The following is a 14121-nucleotide window of genomic DNA, read 5'->3' on the forward strand; positions in this document are numbered from 1 at the left end:
CTATTTGATTTGGGCAGGACACCCTGGCCCTGCTAGGCATGGGAGGGCGGGGGCACACATAGGGCTCTGATTGGCTAGCTGCATGACCTAGTCTGGTGGCCCCTGGCAGCACCTGGGGCTGGGGTGGGCTGAGCAAGGCTGCTTGGCCACACTGTTGTTGGTTCGTGGGGGTGGCGGCCTTGAGTGTGAGCTACGCACCAACACAGCGGAGGCTACGTGGCCCCACAGCCCCCGGGGAGAGTCGGTCTCACTCGCGGCCCGTGGGACAGGGAGGCCCAAGTCTGTGAAGATGCAGCCCTGGGTCTGGTGCCATTCCTGGCCAAGTGCCCCGAGGTTGGCGCTGGCCCGTGGCTCCCTGGCCTAAGTCCGAGGACCCTCCTCCTGGCTGCTCTGGGAGCCTTTGAACTCACCGGCTGCTTGGACCACGGTTCCCAGATGCAGGGGAAGCTGGGAGAAGGCAGAGCCAGGCGTGTGCCCCACACTGCCTGCCCCCTGGGCCGAAACACCTCTTCACCGACAAATTTCCCCTTTATTAATCACCTTGCACGTTACTGTTACACAACCATGAACGTGGTTCAGGAATCAAACTGAATGGAAGCGAGTGAGTTGGGGCTCACGGGCCACATCGTCCAAAAGAGCACGGCAGGGGAAGATCGTACTTCCACGCAGGGCGGGCTGAGGCGAGGCCTTGGGCTTCCCTTACCAGCACACCTTGCACCCTGGCCTCAGCCTTGGAGAGGCCTGGAGCCCCTGGCTCTAGACAGTCCTGTCTCTAGATCCTTGGGAGCCTGGGGATTGGGATACAGACACCAGCCCGGCAGTGCAGAGGGCAGGGGGCTGGCTAGAGCCGAGCTAGCAAGAAAAGGACTTTCCGGTCTAGTGACCTGGTGAGGGACAGGGACAGGCTCTTCTGGTTCCTCTCCCTGCAGGAGGGCTCCTGGGTGGCCTACCGGGCGCCCGGGTCTTAGCCTCCGAACTCAGCCCGGGACTCGGGCCCCAGCAAGTGCTGGCGATGACCCACGGAAGGCACCGGCTCAGGCCTGCAGGCCCCGCTGGGGGATGCCTTCCTGGCTTAGTCACCTCTGCGGGGCCTGGGGGTGGGGGGCGGTCGGGAGCAGAGGAGCGGCACCCTGGCGGGCTGCCCACCCCCGGTGGCTTGGCCGTGACGCCGGCAGGCCTGAGCACAGGGGGCTCACAGCTTGGCCCGAGGGTGGTGCTGGAGCAGAGCGCGCATGTCCAGGAGAGCCTTCTCTAGGTAGTGCGCCAGACGGGCCGCGTTGGTCTCGGCACAGCTGTTGTAGGCCGACACGGAGAAGTTGATGTGAGTCTCCATGGGGTTATAGCAAACGCCGTAGCCATCCGGGACCACGGGCCCAAAGAACATGACGCAGTCTGTCTTGGCAGGGACCTGGGGACAGCACAGGACTAAGCACGGGACTTCCGTCCTGCCCCACCAGCCTGCCTTTCCGCAGCTCCGCCTCCACTGCGCTCTGCCCGAGGCGCCCTTTCCCCCCTTCTCCAGCGGGCGGGTCACTTCGTCTGCTCCTTGAGGTGCACTTCTGGCGTCAACCCTCTCTGGAGTCTTCCTTGCCACTCCCGAGGGAGCCGCGCCCTCCTGGAGGCTCCCCCGGCCCTTGGCGCTTCGCAGGGGGCCATCGCCGCCTCCGTCCCCGTGCTTCCGGCCTACGCTGTCCCCTCCTCCCAAGGGACAGGGATGGTGGTCTGTTCCTGCTGTTTCCCAGTGCCCGGCATAGGATGGCCTGACTCAGATGTTCCTTCGTGTCTGACCGGTGAACGAACTAGGTCGATTCTCCCGTGAGGGGGGCCCTGACCCCTTCTCAGCCTGCCTGAGTCACGGCGAGGCCCCCCGGGCCCTGCTCTTCACCAGAACTCAGCCGTTTCAGCACTGACCCGGGGTGGCCCGAATGGGTCACACCACCACCAAGTCTGGCCATGTTCTGGACCCGGGCTCTATTCGGTGCAGCCTTCGTCCAGCTCTAGCGGGGGCTGTTCTGTCCCACCCCAGGGCACCTAGGGCAGTGGCAGGGGCCCGGAGGGCAGGAAAACCCACCTGGCTGGTGGAGAGGTTGAAATGCATAGCGATGGCGTAGGAGGTGTCCATGAAGATGTCGGGCATGCTCACCAGGTCCTCAATGGCCTGCAGCTTCAGGCCCAGCAGGTGCCGGTCAAAGGCCTCCCCGCGGATAGCCTGTGAGAGGGGACCGTCAGGGGCAGGGGCTGCAGGCCCAGAGGGTGCGCCCCTAGCCCTCCTGGAAAGCCTATGGCAGCAACGTCCCTTCCACACAGCGGTCCCTCGGACTCATGAGACCAGAGGGTCCGGGCAGGAGAGCCCTCACTTCACACATGGAGAAACTGAGGCTCAGGGACCTGCCCAGGGAGAGGACAGGGCAGGATTTAAGGACACAGGCCTGCAGCTGGGTGGCCCGGCCCCATCCCGGCCACGGGGCCTTGGCAGGTCACTTACATCTTGGAGTCTCGGGGTCTTCGTCTGTAACATGGGGATGGGTACTGAATGTCCCTCCCGGGGTGGCAGTGGGAGCAAAATGGACAGCTGCATGTGACATGGGCAGAGCCTGGCACACACAGGTGCTCAGAGCCAGATGGGAACCTAGACCTCCCGCCCTTGACTGCAGCCCAAGCTGTCAGAGGGCGGGGACCCCGCTGTTGGCCAGACCATGCAAGCCCTCAGCATCCGGGGCCCCGGGGCCATCGAGGGGAGAACACGATGCGAGCACCAGAGGCTAACCTGGGACCGAAACAAAGTCACTGAGCTCAGTCTCGGTTTCCCCAACTTTAAAATGGGGATATTCAGCCTCACTCCAGGTGCCCCGGGTGCCCCCTGCTTTGGAGAGGAGTGGTTCATGCAAAGGGTGAGCGGCTGCAGGGACGGACGGCCGGGAAACGCCAAGGGTCAAGTCAAGCAAATGGGGACAGCAGGGGTTCGCTCACGTGGTCCGTGTAGGCTCGGTGGGCTTGCACGGCCTTCCGCAGCAGGTCCACCTTCTGGGGCTCCTGAGAGGGGTGAGGGAGTTGGAGTGTATGTTCCCCCCCCCGTTCCTGCCACCTCCCGCAGTGGCCCGCTCCACCCGGCACTAGATCCGAGGTTCTCGAGAGCAGTCCTCCCGTTGGCCCTCAACCAAGGCCTGACACGCAGGCAGACGCGCCCTGCTGATGAGCGAATGAAGCAATAGTTCCCTTTTGCCCTTGGCTGCCAGGAAGCTCAGGGCCGAATTCACGACTCCACCTTCTGTCAGATTCCCAGTGCCCACCCCGGGGGCCGGGGAGGAGGGCGGGGGGGGGGGGGGTTGGAATACAGTAGGTGCTCCATCAGTGTGCAGTGACAGAACGTACAGGAAGGGAGATGGCTCAAGGCCGGCTTGCCCGCCCTCGCCCCGGACCTCTCACCGACACGTTGGAGTCATCCATGGCCTTGACGAAGGTCAGTGAGTCCACGGAGGCCGAGCGGATGGTGTCGGTGCGGCCCAGGTGGAACATGCGCAGGGAGGCGCTTTCGTACGTGGCGCACGCCTGCTTGTAGATCCTGGGTGCGGGAGGGGGCTGAGCACAGCCCCCGGCAGGCTGCTCCCCCCCCCCACCCCCCGCCACCCCCAGGCCTCCTCCCTCCTCCCCCGCCAGGCCCTGGGGCGCGGCGCACCTGTAGTAGGCCAGCTGGAGCGCCATCTGGATGAAGGCGTCCGGGCTCAGCTTCTCCGACTTGGGGAAGTCTTTCCCAAAATGGTGGAACACCATCACCATGATGTCCAGGTCCTGGATCATGCTGGGGGGCGGGGAGAGGCGGGTGAGGAGCAGGCACCTGGCAGCCCCTGCCGACCCCAGGGGAGGCCCCGGGGAAGGCCCAAGAGCGGTCTCAGAACCAGCCAGGTGCCACGATCGACCGGGAACGGGAGTCTGCCGGGCTCGAGGAGCACAGTCCCCTAACCTGACTTGACCCACCCGGTATGCCGCGCTTACATGCTGAGATTCTGCTTGGCCTTTTCAATGTCGCTCTTGATCTCAGGGGTGATGTTGAACCGCAGCTTCTTGGGCATGGGCAGGGGCACCATGGGGGACCGCACAAGCTCGGGTTTCTTCCTGCGTGGGACACGGGGGGCCTCAGGCTCACGCTGGGGCCTCGGGGGCCTGGGTCCACCCCTGGGACTGAGGAGGGGGGCGTGGGTTCCTGAGGCCGGAGGGAGCCAGCCTGGGGAGACTGTGGGTTTGCTCTTTAGAAAACTGCCTTCGCTCCAGCTTCCAAGTGGCCACACGGAGGAGGCCTGGAGAGGGGAAGGGACTTGTCCAAGGTCAAGTAGCTGGGAAGCGGCAGAGCCGGAACTCAAACCGGGTCTGACGACGCTAAACCCGTGCCTTCTTCTGGCTTCCTTTGAAAACACAGATTCGCAGGCACAAGGGAGAATGGCATTTCTCCATGACTGTCACCCGTCACCAGGAGCTCGGGAGCCGGGTGGAGGGTGGGACAGCCACACTCACGTGAACTCAATGACATGGTCCACGAGGGCAATGATGGGGGGTCCCTCCGCTGCTGCATGCTCGTAAACAAGCCCGCAGGAGCCATCTTCGGCCACGATGAACTGTGGAAGGGAGAGGGACCCGTCAGCCCCGGGTCCCTGGAGCCACTCTCTGCTGGTTGGGTCCCGTGGGAAGGGCCTCTCTGAAGCCATCTCAGGGGTTATGCTGACTTTATTATTGTTTTTAATAACAGCTAACACTCACCAGGGGCCTTGGGCCCATTTCAGGCCACGGCACGTCCCATACTCGTATACCGCGTCGAGTCCCTATAATGACTCCTCCCTGGGAGTCATTCCACAGGCTCAAAGAGGGAAAGTCACGGCCAAGACCGCGCCGCTCTGCCTGGCCCCACATCCCAGCTCTCTCGGTTGTGCTGACGAGGTGACAGCGGTTTCTGGGCCGGGCCCAGTAATGACAGGCTGACCGCCTGGTAATTACAGCCGCGTCCACCTGCTGGCCTCCCACCTGCTTTACTAGCTGGGAGGCCAGGGACGCCCGGGCGAGGGGCAGGAAGTCCTGCGTGGGCCAAGTTTGGGTGTGCGTCCTGGGTGGGAGTCGGGGCTCCGCCAAGTCCCCACCTGCAGCGTCTTGTCGAACCAGCGATTGCCGCTGTTCAGTTTGCCACCACCCCCGTGCAGCATCTGGCCGGCCACGTGACGGCGGTACACGTCCTCCGAGACGCGGGGCACGGGTGCGTCCAGGCACACGGTGAAGATGCTCTTCTGGATGGAGCGGACCGACTCCCGGTTCACCTTGTCTGGGGTGGCGTGTGGGAGGGGCGCGAGACGGGGGGGGGGGGGGTGCATGTCAGGCCCGGGAAGGCCTCGGAGGCTTCCAGAGCATTCACGGGCGCTGGGTGAGGGCTGCAGAGGCAGCTTTGCACTCAACAGGGCCTCGTGACAGGGTTGGTGGCAGAGCGGTGAACACAGCTGCCTTCCGACAGGGCCCTGTAGCCCCCTAGCGCTCCACGAGCCGGGGCCCGATACCGAACCCACGTTAGAAACGAGGCAACGGGGGCGCCTGCCTGCCTCAGTCAGAAGAGCATGTGACTCTTGGTCTAGGGGTTGTGATCCCAAGCCTCACGTTGGGTGTAGAGATTAGTAAAAGATACACTTTAAAAAAAAAAAGAGGAAACCGAAGCCCCAGGTCACACGGAGAGCCAGCGTGATAGTCAGGGATCCAACACAGGGGTTCGACTCCAGGGACGACGCCCCTGACCAACAAAGGATTTGAAAGAATGTGGAGGCAGAGGTGGGGTCTGCAGCCAGAGGGCTTGACTCTTACCGTAACTTGCTACTTAATACAGGGAAACTAAACCCAGCCAAGCCTCAGTCCCCTCATCTGTGAAATGGGCCAACAGCACCCACTCCGAGTTGAGAGGATTCAGCGAGAAACGTGGCCGCTCAGGGCCTGGTGTGGGCAGAGGCCAAGACGTGGGCCTCTCCTCCTTCTTCCACCCCCCCCCCCCCCACGGGCACCTTTGATGAGGGTGCTGTAGGCCTTGGCCCAGGAGTTGCGGTGGTTGGAGGTGAGGATGCCCACGGGCTCTTTGTTGGTTTGCAGCGATGAGTTCCAGATCTTCTCCAGCTGCACGAAGATCTGATCTGACGTCAGGGGTGTCCCATCGCTGTGGTACACGTCCAGCTCAAAAAACTACCCGGGCACGGCAAGTGGGGAGAAGGGAGGTGGGTGAGGGTCTCAGACAGGCAGCAGTCACCTCCCACCCCAGCCTCCTCCTGGCCCTGGCAGCCCAGAAGTCACAGCCAGTGCCGGTCGGGGCCCTGCCGAGGGATGAGTCAGGCTACAGGGGCGAGAGGGGGGGAGGTCCTTGCACTGCTCTCCCCAGGCCGTGCAGGCCCACGGCCCCTCCTGGGTGCCCTCCGGCTGGGGCCTAGCCAGGCGCCCAGTAGAGATGCCCGGGGCACGCCTGATCCTCGGGACACAGGGGCATGCGTGTTGGGGAAGCTGACTTTTGGCCCCGCGCCCTCCTCCCCTGGGGAAGTGGGGGGAGCCCACCCACTTGGTAGTTGTGCACCACGGTGATGTGCATGGGCGGCTTCTTGCTCTTGCTGAAGCTGATGACCGAGTCCTGCTTGGGGCCCGGCACGCGGCAGGAGGACAGGATCTGATAGTACTGGTTCATGCACAGCGGCTTACCCCCCAGGTACTCCACGGGCAGGGTCTCGCTGCGGGGGGGCAGAGGGACAGTGAGGGGGCCACCAGGCGACCGAGCAGGGTGGAGGACAAGGCCACCAGGGAGCTGCTGCTGGGCACCGCTGGGAGCCGGGCCAGGCCGAGAAGGGGCTTAGGCGAGTGGCGTCCCTACCCCGACTCAGCATGAGCGGGAGGTGCGTCGGGGCTGCTCAGGGGGCCTGTATCCCACCCCGGGCGGGCCCTGCTTGTGAGTCACCCCGGAAACTCGCTCCCCTCGGCGCTTCAGTTAAGCCACAGAAGAGAGGAGGTGGTGAGTCAGCCTCCGGGGTCCTCTTTGGCTGGGACAGTGTCACCAGGAGGCGGTCCCAGCAGCTGGGGCAGAGGACCTAAGTGTCCCAATCCCCATACTGTCTCTCCAACCCCAGCAGAGGCTGGGCCAACAGGAAGTGAAAGCGACCGAGATCTGGACCCGTCCAACACCCGGCTGCGGCACTGGAGACGCTGGACGTGCTGGGCCCAGGCTGGAGTGGCTGCGGGGATGGGGGGGCGGGGCGGGGGAGGCTGCCCACCTGTCAATCATGGTTTTGAAATCCAACACGCCCTCGATGAATTTGGCAGCAAACCTGGGGGGACCAATGAGAGATCAGAACCTGTTGGGACACCCCAAGGGAGGTCCCAGGCCAGGGACACCAGTGGGGTGAGGGGAAGGCCTAGCCAAGGGAGGAGACAGATTGCTTCACTCTGAACCCACTGCTGGCAGAAAGCCTGAAAGGAGTTCAAGTGTAGGACCTGTGTTTGAGTCCCGGCTTGCCCTTCTGAGCCAGCTTTCTCTTATCTCTAGAGGGAGGGTCCCAAGAGGGCCCAGGGAGATGCTTTTGGCCAGGGACACCTACATGCTGGAAGGATGTAGGTGTAATGAATGGGAGCGCGATTACGGCTGGTTTATCCGCTGGTACTGGCTGATTTCACCCACAAAGGGCCTGAGGCCCTGAACCACAGCCTGGAGCCTGGAAGGAGGTCAGCCCTTCTCTGAAGCGTCAGTTAGAGAGGGACCCGGGACCTTGGGGGATGGGGAGTATAAACGGGAGGGCAGCGGCTCAGGGTGTCCTCTCTGATAGGTACCTTCCTGTTTGGGGGCCGCTGTGTCTTCCAGGCCATCTCCCTCAACCGGGCCTTCCTGCTTGGATCGTCGGGACCACACCAGTCAGGCCTGACACCTGGTCTGCCCCTGGCTCCCAACATGGGGACCACCGGCTAGAGCCTGAGCCTGAATTCTTGGATGCCCCGGCCCCTTTAAGAGAAGCAGGTGGTGGCCCTGAGTGTCTGGTCCTTGGGCAGGAGATCCCTGTCACTGGTATTTTTATCCCTGGTAGTATTGGAACAGAGGCCAGGGCAAGTGACACGGCCGAATGTGGAAAAGGGGATGGTGTACAAAGGTCACTCCTGGGACCAGCTGGAGAGAGAGGAGGGGCTGAAGTGTCAGAATGAGGTGAGGGGTAGACTCAGGTTCACAGAGAGGGAGGGGATACGGTCTACAATGTGATTAACAGTTATGAAACTTCAGAGCCAGGAAGACCCCGCTTCAGCCAATCCTGAAAGGTGACCTCGGGCAAGTCCTTTCATTGCTGAGCCTTAGTTTCCCGATGTGTGACATAGGGATGATGCTCCCTACTTCGTAGGGCTGTGTGGGGCGGCGGGGGGTGGGGAGGAGGTGGCCGATGAAAGATAAGGAACAGATAATGACCGGGGCCCCTGCAATCTCCCGGGGGACTGGACATCAGGGCCTTGGACATGCCCAGAGCCCTGTCCCAGCCGTAGCCACTCACTCACCGGAGCTGTCCCTGCAGGTCCACAAAGTCCTGCTTGGGCAGTGCTACAGCAGGGCTGGAGTAGATGACCAGGGGCTGGCGGTACTGGAGGTAGGCTGTTTTGAGCCACCACTCGGACAGCTGGAGAAAGGACCACAGCCTGTGTGTGAGGAGCGGGTGGGGACGTGGCTGGGTCCCCTCTGCCCCCTCTATAGGGCACAGATTCTCCAAGTGAATGCTCAGAGCGGAGCCTCCCGCCCCCTTAAAAACCAACCTGTGGCACCTCATCGGTTCCTCTTAGCCTGAGGCAATCGGCATTAGCAAGACAAATTAGACAACACTGCGGAGCAAAGGAGCCAATGATTCTAGAAAGAAAAGGACTGAAGGACTGCCAGGAAATGGGGGAGGGGTGAGGGGAAGAGGCAGAAATGTGAATCACTTTCCTTCATCTTACACACTTTTGGGCAATGATTTTACTATTTTTGGAAAGAAAAATATATGAATGACAGAAAAGGAAAAATATATATAAAGTCAAAGTCTGATGAACGTATTTTTGACCGTTCCAGGTAGAACATTCTCTGGGGAGGCAGGAGCCCAGGGTTCGGTGCAGTTCTTGGGACCCTGGTCCTCCCTGGCCACGGTTTTGTTGGTGTCAGACTGGGGAGCAGACACTCCCTTGGATCTCAAGGTCAGGGCCATCTAGGGAAAGCTCCCTGCGAGGATAAGTCACTGCCCTAGTGACAAGATGTGGGTGCCACATCCTGTGTCTCCATCTGGTGGTCTGTCCTCTGCCCAAGGGGCTATTTCCATCGGGTGAGCAGTCTCTCTGGGGACCAGCCATGGCCAGGCTGTTAAAGACCCCTGTCTCGGGGCTGTGCAGACTCCCGAGTAACTATCACCCTTGAGCCTTACGTGCTGACTGTAATATCCCCCTCACTCTGCCCCCGCAAGCGCCTCTCTGGCAGGTCTCTCAATCCCAGGGACCCCAGACCCCCACTGTGTTTCCTATCCCATCTCCAACAGCCGTGGGACGTGCCTCTTCACCACACAGGCTCCCCTTGGGGCACAGCTAGCCTGTGGCGCTAGGCCACCAGCCTTGGGCCCTTGGCAAGGCAAGAGGGAAGATGACAGGCCCAGGGTGCACAGTGGGCCAGCAAGCAACTGCTGTCTGCTGACTTGTGGCCCGAGGACAAGGCTCCTGGTCAGCCAGACCCTCTCCTGTGTAGCTCGGGGCCTCCCAGGGAGCTGCTGTGGGTTTTCAATCTACCTCTCTGGGCCTCAGCTTCCTCACCTGTGGATCAGGGAGGGGCAGACAGGAATTCCCTCCCCTTGGTGACAGCCGGGCTGCCCTTCAGCCAGGGGCCCCCACTCCATCACGGATCTCAGGGCCTCTGACCAGAGTTTGGGAAACACAGGGAAACCCTGCAGATGTGGGCATTCCCCCTGTTGAGAATCTGCTGGGCCTTGTGAGCGGAGAAGGAGGTAGCCCCACCCTTTTAGCTAGAAGTTTCTGTTGGAAAAAGAAATTCCTGGCGAAAAATGGAGGGAAACTGCCAGACCACAGACTCTTTAAGTGCCTGCCGAGGCTCAGTACCTGACGCCCACCCGTTGAGGACTCCCCGCTCCCATGTACCCCACTCAGAAGAGCATCTCCCACTTTACACGGCCAGAAGCTGGCTGTGGTTCTCTCCCAGAGAACCTGCTCCCCGCTCGGCCATCCCCTTCTTGGTCAGTCTCCCCCATCCTCCCCCAACTGCCCCTCCCCAAATGCCCCTGCCGTTGCTTTAAGTCGGGACTGCTCTCTATCAGCAGGTGCCATTAGTGCTGCCTCTAGAACGCATCCTGACCCTGACCATATCCTGACCCAGACCGCGGGAGATGCCCGCGCCAGCCTCCTCGCATGCCTCCCGCCCCCATTCCTGCTTCCCTCCCAGCAGTCAGGGTGGTCCTTTCCAACTACGTTCAGGTGTAAGACGCCCACAGGAGAGTGCACGGGGCGTCAGTGTGGACCTGTGTGACAGGCGATTCGATCTGTCACTGAACAACACAAATGCCCTGCTTTAGGCCATCCTGTGGCCGGCCCCCCTCCCACTGAACTCCAGCCCACCTTCCTTGCTCCGATGCCCCCCCCCCCCCGCCCCAGCCCCAAGCCGCTGCACTAAATTCCAGCCTCTGTCCTTGGACACGCTAGGCTGTTGCCACCTTTCCCTGTGTTGTTCCCTGTCTCAGATCCAACACCGCCTCCTCCCTGCCCTCCCGGCCCACTCAGCCTCAAACCACTGCCATATTCCCCTCTCCTCTTCTCCTGGCAAGCTTCACTGCCGGAAAGAACCTCGTCCCCTCACTTGTGTCCTGTTTCCTCACCTCGATCCGCACCCCACGTTAATGTCAGCCCCAAGGGACCACGGACTGTGTTCCTGCTCACTCAGGGCCCTGCCTAGTGCCAGGCACAGAGCAAGCACTGAAGAAACTGCAGGGCGCACACGAATGCCCCCGAGTTGCAGGTATTGGAAAATGCGGTGTGAGGCCAGCAACAGACGGGCCGCAGCGAGGGTGCTCTCATAAGCCTCCGAGAGGGCCCTGTGCCCCCCGCCCCCCTTCCTCCCCGGGCCCCTGCGGGAACGAGGAAGTCCACTTACCCAGTTCTCCATCTTCCTGGCCCTGCGCTCCAGCCCTTTCTGCAGACGCTCCCCGACGCCCCCCGCGGTCTGAAACTCTTCCACCAGCTGCTTGGTCTGGGTCCACTCCTCCTCGCTCACGATGGGCTGCAGCGCCTTGAGGTAACGGTCCAGGGACTGCTGGAGCGCAGGCACGGGCAGCCGGGGCAGCGAATCCTGGTGTGCCTTGAAGCGGCCGGAAACCTTCACCAAGGAGGAGGGCTTGAGCAAGCCCAGGGGCTTTACCTGCAGGCAGCAGAACATCTTGCTCATTCTCTCGCTGGCTCTGGAAGGCCCTGTCAATCCCAAAAGCTGCAGTACTGGGCACTTATGTGCCACTCCGTGGGGTCAGAGCTGGCCTCTTGGATGGTGCCCGCCTGGCTTCCCGGCCCTCAAACTGTACAGTGAGTGTCTCCGCCTCTCTGGGGCCTGGAGATGCAGGGAGGGCTAGGGGACGGGGGGTGTGGCCACTGGTCCAAGTCGGGATGGACGGCACCTGCTGGGGGCGGCAGAGCTGAGGGCGGCCTCTCACCTGTCTGGAGGCACAAGACTCCGCCTTTCTCCCCCTGGGACCAGGAGCCAGCCAGCCAGCCAGCCAGCAGTCAGGCGACTGCTCCCGCCCCCGGGGGTCCCCGCCTCCTTTTCTCCCACCCTCGCCAAATTGAGAAAGAGAGGGAAAAAGAGAAAGTCAGAAAGAGCCAGAGGAGGACAGCCCCTTGGGGTGAGGGCGAAGGCTTGGTTTTTACCTGTCTGGGGGTGGGGATAGAGGGACATTGGGGCAGCTGTGTGGCAAGCGAGAGCTGAATGGCCTGGATGGCCTGGCGGGGGTACGGGGGTGTGGTGAGAGGTGGCAGAGAAAGTCTGGGAGGCTCTGGAGGCAGGCAGAAAGAGAGGAGATCCGAGGAGCTGGAAACAGTGGGTAGGCAAGTGGCAGAGGATCCGTTCCATACCTTCTCTTTCTGCTGCCCGTCCTCCATGGCAGGACTGAGGTTCTGAGCCCTGTCTGTCTGCCTTGGGCTGGACCTCTAAGCCTAACTGTGCTACCAAGTGGGTGAGCAGAACCTAGCAAGAGACAGCCACTTGCCCGGGCTGGAAAGAAAAGACAAGAGCCGAGATTCAGGGGGGTGATAGGGAGTGGCAGTGGCAATGGCTACGGTGGCCACGGCAACACCTCGGGTTGTGGCTGTGGCAGGCACCCTCTCTAGCTTCCAGGAGTGGAGGATTAGGGAGCAGGTGAGGGGGCTGGTAGTAGGCACAGGCACAGGAGGAAACCTGGAACACGTTCTCCTTTCTTCTTTGGGTGGGCCCGGTGCCAGGGAGGCAGGCCAGGAGGGATTAAAAAATCCACCTGTTGGAATCCGTATAGGTCTGTTTAATGAGCAAAAACCTGGCTGGAGGCAGAAACCGTCCGGCCACCGAGGTTACGCCACAACCCTGAAATTAGACCTGAAAATTGGGGTTGGCGCAAGGGAGCGGACGCCGAAAAGGGGCCATAAGTGGACAGTGGCTGCTAAAACCCCATCCCGTTTTCCTCCAGGACTCTTGGAGCCCTTCTGGGCCTCCCTTCCACCAAAGCCTGGTTCTCTTGAGCTGTGGCTCGTTCGGCTGGCGCCCAAGAGTGAAGGACTTTGGGCACTAAAAAAAAATACACCGAAGGAGAATGCTAGTTTTGGGATTCTGCTAGATTTGAGTCACCGGAGCCAGGGGATTCTGGCCAAGTCTCTCCTTGCCTCAGTTTCCCCAGCAGTAAAGCGATCAGGCCGCCGAGAAGGTCCTAGAAGCTGTCTGTAGGAGGGGGGCACTATTTAGGTGTTGGTGACAAGGGTGAAGTGGAGCCTTCGGGTCCTGGGAGACCTGGAAGAGCCTCTGGGCCAGCGGATGGGTACCCTCAGCCCTCTGGGCCAAGTACTATCTGAACATCCTTCTTGGCACGGACAGAAGGAGATACAAGCAGGGATATGCTTGGAGTGGACAGCAAAGGAACTCAAACCATAGGAGCAGCACTGCCGGCTCCAGGCTGCCCTGCAGAGAGCACTGTGGCATAGACACAAAACTGGGGGAGGGACTGGTGGAGAAGAAGGGCAGGGGGCTGCCGCCTGAAGCCTCTGGCCAGTTCAGAGGACTTTGAGAGCAGCCCAGCTTGAGGCCTCCACATGAATTTCTCTGGCCACACACAATTCCCCAGGGGCCGTTTGCTGAGCCCCAGGAGACCCGAGCAACTGGGTGAGGTTGGAGAACTGGCTCTGGACCGCGCATAGATGGCTCAGGCTGCGCGAGTGACAGGTGTGTGTCAGAGAATAACCATCTGAGAGACACTCCTGGCCTCCCAGCAAGTTGGTTCTGGGTTCGATCCGGTCTCTGACCTTGAGCCTCAGTCTCCTTTTCCAAGCGGGGTTAGGCCCCCTGCCGATCCCACCCCAGCAGCTGTTGGCTAGGCAGGACAGTGGGTGGCCTCCTGCCCCCGTCGCCTCGACGGCTTGTCACTCCATTCCGGCGCAGCCGCGTGTCTGACTCCACTCCCGACCCACCCGCCACGTCCAGGGCCCGCTAGGCCGGTTTCCCGGCCGAACTCACCACGGTCCTGGCCGCGAAAGCCAACATCTCTGCGACACAGAGTCCACTAGGTTCCTCGCGCTGGGCAAAGTCCGCGCCGCCGCCGCCGGTGGATCCTTGCTAGAGCCTCTGGACCAAGGTCGTCGACCTTGGTCGAGTCACCGCGGCCAGCCAGTAGAGATGGCCCGGCGCCCACCGACCGGGCCTGGCGGGCCGCGGGCTGGTGGCTCCGAGGAGCACTCTTGAGGTGGGCCCGGGCCGCTAGGCGCGGGCGTGGGGCGGGGCCATGGCGCGGGGCGGGGCTGGACAGGGGGCGGGGCCGAGGGCGCAGTTAGCGGTCCCGAAACCCCGCGAGGCGGTGGAACCCAGGAAGAGGGGCAAACCGCAGGCCTCAGCGCCCC

The 14121-nt window shown here is 62.0% G+C and overlaps 1 protein-coding gene across 4 annotated transcripts; it reads right to left on the reverse strand.

The window, feature by feature from the left end:
* Nucleotides 1-509: 509 nt before the first annotated feature.
* CRAT (carnitine O-acetyltransferase) lies at nucleotides 510-14116 on the reverse strand. Of its 4 annotated transcripts, none has more exons than XM_042912033.1 (16): nucleotides 13742-14116; nucleotides 12118-12256; nucleotides 11150-11413; nucleotides 8785-8850; nucleotides 8533-8651; nucleotides 7272-7325; nucleotides 6569-6734; nucleotides 6027-6201; nucleotides 5127-5305; nucleotides 4510-4610; nucleotides 3994-4113; nucleotides 3677-3799; nucleotides 3427-3562; nucleotides 2971-3033; nucleotides 2072-2209; nucleotides 510-1408 (listed from the first exon to the last, which is right to left on the reverse strand). In XM_042912033.1, the coding sequence occupies exons 2-16, from the start codon at nucleotides 12142-12144 to the stop codon at nucleotides 1193-1195; spliced, it is 1947 nt and encodes a 648-aa protein (XP_042767967.1). In that variant the 5' UTR covers nucleotides 12145-12256; nucleotides 13742-14116; the 3' UTR covers nucleotides 510-1192. The 4 variants fall into 4 exon arrangements, with proteins under 4 accessions (XP_042767967.1, XP_042767965.1, XP_042767966.1 ...); XM_042912031.1 differs by having other exon boundaries at nucleotides 8785-8898; XM_042912032.1 differs by lacking the exon at nucleotides 12118-12256 and having other exon boundaries at nucleotides 8785-8898.
* Between the last annotated feature and the right edge of the window lie 5 nt (nucleotides 14117-14121).

Source organism: Panthera leo, chromosome D4, assembly GCF_018350215.1.
Source record: "Panthera leo isolate Ple1 chromosome D4, P.leo_Ple1_pat1.1, whole genome shotgun sequence".
In the NCBI taxonomy this organism is placed as follows: domain Eukaryota; kingdom Metazoa; phylum Chordata; class Mammalia; order Carnivora; family Felidae; genus Panthera; species Panthera leo.